The following is a 6,384-nucleotide window of genomic DNA, read 5'->3' on the forward strand; positions in this document are numbered from 1 at the left end:
ATGAAAGGCAATGCTAATGTGAGTTTGGCTGGAGCTATGACCCAATCAGAGTGTGGTGATCTTTGTATCGCCTACTACGCTGATGAGAAGGAATGTGCAGCCTTCACCCACGACAAAAATAGTGACCAGTGTATGTTGCTCCTGCAGACAGATATCTACATTTCCGGATCTCCAGAAATCCGTGTTGACCAGGACTCCATCACGGCGGTCAAGAAATGTTATAACTGTAAGTCCATTGTACGATTCCGACTTCGACACAAGCATTTTGGAAACACTATTAGCAAGAGAAATTTTAAGGGTGTTCATGAGAAGGCGAGCGTATCCTGCTGCACCACCAACCCTAGTCAGAAACACAGGCAAGGGAAAGTCAACTGTTCATTTGAATATGCACGGGAAATACGGCACTAGTCAAAATAGGGATTTGGATTGGATATTGTTTAACATTCATGACGAGGTATTTGTTCAGGAATAGCTGCAAGCCGGATTTGCCCCTAAATAAAGACGTATTGCAACAACGCAAAATCGCTTACATCTTACAGTTATTTGTGAGCACATTAGAAGGTGTTCCTAAAGTGATGTTTTGAAATAGTATCATAGTAACATCCATGAAAGCAGAATGATATCTAGTAGTATCGACAATGTCTAAAAATGTGTCGATTTATTTTTCTATTCGTAATCTGACAGCACGTCATCTTTATGTTTTAGTCTACACCTCTGAAGAGTCTCTAAAGTACCTCGGCAATGTACAGAATCCCAACAGCATCTGCACCACCCTTAACTCTCAGAATGTACGTTCGGATGAACAAAGTACAAGAAGTGGAAGTCAGGTTAGAATAGCATCTTCTCTGGTCCCCATGCAGTCATCGGACTGGCAGCTCCTATTGCCGTCTCCGTCTCCAGTCGCTGGAATTACATTAATGTTTGAAGATACAAACACAACTTCCGGTCTTCCCATCGGGATACTACAGCCATCGCCTTGGGAACTGCAACCATCTTCGACGTTAATGCATCAAACCGAACCTGCGACACCTGCATTGCCGTCACAGACAATGGTTCAAGACAACGCTATTTCCTTGCATCATGATGATTCATCTGGATCTGAATTGCCGTCACAGACACAGGCCGAAGACAGCGCTATGTCCTTGCATCACGATGGCTGGTCTGAATCTCTATTGCCGTCACAGACACATGTTCAATACAACGCAAATACTTTGCATCGATCTAAAACAGGCGGACATGTACTGCAGACACAAGCTCCAAGCAGCACCAGAACATGTGAGCGATAATAATGTATCTCTTTTTTAATTTGTTCTTCATTTGTGCTATATAATGACATATTAATATGTTTACTTACTCCAATTGTGAGTAACATGGGCCACACTGTAAACAAAACATTGTAACAGCTTGGCTACAACTAACATAAAGGAACTTATAAGTTTATCTACAATTGTAGGCCGATGTCGATGTACCGTTTCTCACACTGGCAACAACACTCGAGCACCTGGCATGAATCTGACCAAATTACAAGTGGATCGACAAAAGGTATCGAGGTACAGACGTAAGCTCACGTCAGCTTCTGATGACCGCCCGTCCGCCCGTGTTGTTGGATCTGTGTTGGGAGTAGCCGTGCTCGTCACAGTCGGTGTGCTGATCGTACTGATGGATGTCGCTGTGGTCCTGAAACGCTGCTGACACACCTTAGATTTTAAAGCACTAGTGGCGGAGTGATGGAGGGCACAGATACCTTAGACTGGGAATATGGTAACCTAAACGCCCACATAGTTAGGTGGAGTGAATAACGTTGTACAGCTCAGCATGATTGCATTCTTATGTAGGTGGCACATTACGTCTACGTCAAGTATTTATGATTCAGTGGAACACAGTACTTAAACTTTTTATTTGGAAATTATATAATTAGTAACTTAATTCATTTAATATTCGTATATCATCGAATATATTAATCAATGTCATTATTTTGTGTAATATCTCTATATCTATTATATTTCTGGTATGACGGGTTTTATATTGGAGACGCGTGGTTCATTAAGACTTGCCAAAGCACATGTTTCAGTGGGAGTGTGTACAGAACGTATACTATCTATACAAATCCTGTATAACTGTTGTCAGTCAATGCACCATTAGTGTACGTATCTGTGGTGGTCACTGCTACCTCTAGGTGCGATGACGTAGTGTGTACATGTGGGATTCACTGCATGTTGTACCAATGTCGACAGAGCTCGGGTAATATACACATGGAAATACACTTTTGATTAGATTTTGAAATCTTCTGTAGTAGACAATAGAAATGATACCTGAGGAAGTATTTGCGATCTTCAGCAGATTGGGTTAAAATTTGTTACTTGGGATATATGTTGTTTGACATTTGTCGAAATATGTTTGTTTATGTTGTTGGTTTGTGATGTGTTGGAATAGTATTAACAGCGTCTTAACACAATATAAACAACATTGTTTAGTGTCAGTGTGTGTCGTGTTAAAGTGCTCAAGTATACATTGTGCCATTGCTCGAAATCTGACCAAATTGTCCAACTGGAAGTTTATTTGAGCCGAAGCTCAGCAGGATATACAAAGGCATGGAGTCGATAGAATCAGCTCATAGTTACTTGTTTTTGAATTATGTACCTTCTTGAGTGAGTGAGTGAGTTAATATTTAACGTCACATCGGCAATATTTCAGCCATATCGTGACGTGAACATTATACATTGAATATACCTTTTTGTGGAGTGGCACCTGCTTATCCTTTTCGGTAACAGTTGGTGTCCTCGTTTGTTTTGAGTGATTATTTTCGAGCGTTGACAGCATAAATTGTGAGCTCATTTTACTGTATTGCGAAGAAACTGACGTTCTTTCACTACAGTGACGATCGATTCGTGAAAGATTACTTCACTGTGTTTTCTTTCAAATAGGAAGCTGGAAAAAGAAACACTGAGATTGAGTGTCATTGTGCAGTGCGTTGTTCATATGTGCAATATACCACTGGGCATGTGATGACATTTTGATAAGACAAACATCAAAACACAGGCGATGAATTACAGGCAGGCGCTGTTTGTACTCTTGTATAACCTGGAATGATTGCTGATAGTATTTGTGTTTGAGTTTTAATGTCAATGTATACCTTTCCAAAGCAAATGTAATATGATTGTGCCTTCATTAAGTCCCATGCTTTCTCCTGTATCCGTTTGTCAGTGTACAGATGTTTTCATGTAATAAATACATGTATTAGAAGGGCAAAATGTCTTTATTCTTCTTGAAATGTTAGAGAATAATTATTTCAAAGTTACTTTAAGGTGTTTACTTCACCCGTGTATATTCTTTTGCATGATTTAGTGATCGACTGTTTGATATTCTTTGGAACCCGTGGGGTTTGTATTGACACCCTACTAGGCATACTGGGACCAAATGCTTTGTTCACTGAACATGTTGACGAAGCCTTGCTGTGATTAACAAAAGCAGAATATTAAATGGTGGTATTAATAATACTAGCTAAAATCTACACAAACCTGTTTAAAATCGTAAGGAAACTCTGGTGGAAGTGGAAATGATACCAAACAAAAATAACATTTTCTGAAAAAGACAACATAGTCCGCGAGTAGTATGAATACAGGATTTTGACAGATAAGTGTTACACACAGTGACCTCAGGATCACAGCTATGAAGGTGGGGTCAAGAGATGAGTATTCGAAATAATGGTCAGTATCCTCGTGCAAGAAAAAGTCACCTTAAAGAGCGGATATCACCCAGATCAGTGAACAACACGTGTATCCTCTGTGAACTTGTAGCATGCTTGGACTCAGAAGTGAGAATGTCAAACGTCTTATGAAGCCTCCACCAGTACCTGTTCAATGCCTTTGCTCGTCCGCTGTTCCCTGATACCTGATCCGACGTAGACTGTTTGACTGGTGGTCGTAATCCTTGTCGTGTGTGGTCTGGCCTTATGTTGACGAAACAGGGTGTTTCTTGAAGAAAGAAGAAACGAGACGAAGTAACCGGTCGACGTTGCATCGTGAACGTACATGGTGCCGTTCCACTAATCGATCTTATCTAAGATCAATCTTAGCAAGTTACGCCATTTTTACAATCGTCTTAGCTAAAAGTTCTACCCGTTCCACTAAACGATCTTAGGCCGATCGTAGCCGGTCCCGATCTTACGATCCGATCCAAGCTTAGATCGAGACTCTTCCGTGCGAGAGAGAAAGAAATGCGAGGCACGAGTTATCCCACTTTGCATAGTCTAGGAGACGATGGACGTAGCTTTGGGACCAAAGTGTAAACGTGGAGGAAAACCCTCGAGCAAAATATCAGGGAAGTGAGCACCTTGGTTTCGGGGGCAAGTGCGTGTGAACGCTGGGTATCAGGCATAATATGTGGCTGAATCTTGTCGATCAGAATAAACAAGGCGTGGCCTGCCTTTAGAATCCCCCACCAAATAAACGCACGTGAAATCAAACATATTTGTATCTTTTGTTTCAGAACATTGTTCACTTCACGACCCGTCCCTATTCTTAACCATGACGTTGCAATATTGTTGTTAAAATGTATTACACCGACTCCCTTGGCTCTGTTCCCATGACGACATTTGTAAGGTTTCAGTGCAGGGTTTGTTTACATCACAGAAATAAACAAATTCATTTCATGGGTTTTTTAGGGGACGCTCACGGTAAAATGCTCGCTATTCTTCTTCACATAGAATATGAAAGTCACCATTTTGGTTTCTCTACGATTGATTTTAGCGATCCTAAGTTGGCCCTGAGTAACTTAGACTTTGGATCTTAACTTTACGATTGACTTGGGTAAGAATGGTTAGTGGATCGGTATGCCGATCGTAACGTCAAACCTGGGATTTTACAGGTTTACGATTGGCGTAGGGCTAAGATCGGTTAGTGGAACGGCACCCAGGTCTGTCTTGGCGTCACCAAACCTATCTTCATGGTCGGGCACCTCCACCATCTGAATTGATCATAATTCTCCTAACAGTGATGAAGAACTGGAACCGATTCTCCTAAGAAGAGATAGCTCTTGGCTTGTTCCTGAAGTACGGCGCGTACTCATCTCAGTCTCTGACATCGATGTCCGGAATGCCATGCCGGCGGAGCCTCCCGGACTGTGTCCTCCCGCTCCAGCTCATGACGTCACCCGTCGTGAAACTGTTTCTTAGATGCAAACCCGAGCGCTGACGTCATCGAATAACCTGTTATCGTTTAATTTAGTGGGCATTTGTGCGATCACTTGATATTTTCCCCAAACTGTCATGCGTTTAGTTAAATCATATTTAGCAATAGTTTTGTCTCATGCAATCCAATAGTTTGTATCTATTTTCATATTTAACGTGAGTTACAAATAGGATACCACACTCGTTCATATTGGATACCACATTATAAGGAGATTCTCTGTATCTTGCCGACAAGTATCTATGACAATTCACCCACATTGCATATTTAGTATGTAATACGGTCTCTTAGAGTAACTGGTATACAGAATCGACTTATTCCTTTCAACGTGTTGTGTTCTGTTGGTAAGGTTTAACTTCTCATACACGTACCCCATCTATCTTCATCTGTATCACCTTTGCATGATGTTCCATCTGTGTTGACATGTCGCAAGAAAAAAGTAGAATCCTCAAGGCAATCCAACTGCTAAAAGTCACTTTTAGATTATGCTGCAATACATTCTTTTTACAACATGGTGACAGCCGAAGGCGGGACGAAGTTGATCACAGACATTTCACACTTTCGAATATGGTGCTAACAATCCAAGGCTCACAATAAGATTTTAGTTTCCAAGCCACGGTCAGAGGATGCTGGTACATCTAAGGGACGCCACTCTGTTCTGCTCAGGGTCCTGTACAGAATGTATGCCTTTCTCTCTGCAATTGCCTTTCACAATTGGTAATAGTTAAAAATATGAAGTTATGAATGCTACGTCAATATACTGCACTAAGAGCCAAAACGTCTTCATCATCTTAAGGGGCGGTGGGGTAGCCTAGTAGTTAAAGCGTTGGCTCGTCACGTTGAGGACCCGGGTTCGATCCCCACAAGGGTACAATGTGTGAAGTCCATTTCTGGTGTCCCCCGCCGTGATGTTGCTGGAATATTGCTAAAAGCGGCGTAAAACCAAAACTTAGTCAGTCATCATCTTAAACGTAAGAAAGGCCAAACATACGCGCTGTTATGTTGAGAAACATTAAGTGAAAGATGACCTGTGTATTATTTCTATACACCATAAATTTTTCACAGGCACGTGGCACAGCATAACACTGACATTAGTCAGTCAAGCATTAACTTGCGGACATTCAGTATGTTTAGCGATAAAGCACTAGGAAAATACAAGCAGACCTATAATTAACTGGTGTTGACTTCTGTGCATACG

The 6,384-nt window shown here is 41.4% G+C and overlaps 1 protein-coding gene across 1 annotated transcript; it reads left to right on the forward strand.

Moving 5' to 3' along the window:
- LOC124291287 lies at window positions 1-2,637 on the forward strand. The gene is made up of 3 exons (XM_046728262.1): window positions 1-226; window positions 706-1,275; window positions 1,454-2,637. The coding sequence occupies exons 1-3, from the start codon at window positions 1-3 to the stop codon at window positions 1,690-1,692; spliced, it is 1,035 nt and encodes a 344-aa protein (XP_046584218.1). The 3' UTR covers window positions 1,693-2,637.
- The last annotated feature ends 3,747 nt before the right edge of the window (window positions 2,638-6,384 follow it).

This window comes from Haliotis rubra, unplaced genomic scaffold (genome assembly GCF_003918875.1).
Source record: "Haliotis rubra isolate DU_JTF1 unplaced genomic scaffold, ASM391887v1 Scf49, whole genome shotgun sequence".
In the NCBI taxonomy this organism is placed as follows: Eukaryota; Metazoa; Mollusca; class Gastropoda; order Lepetellida; family Haliotidae; genus Haliotis; species Haliotis rubra.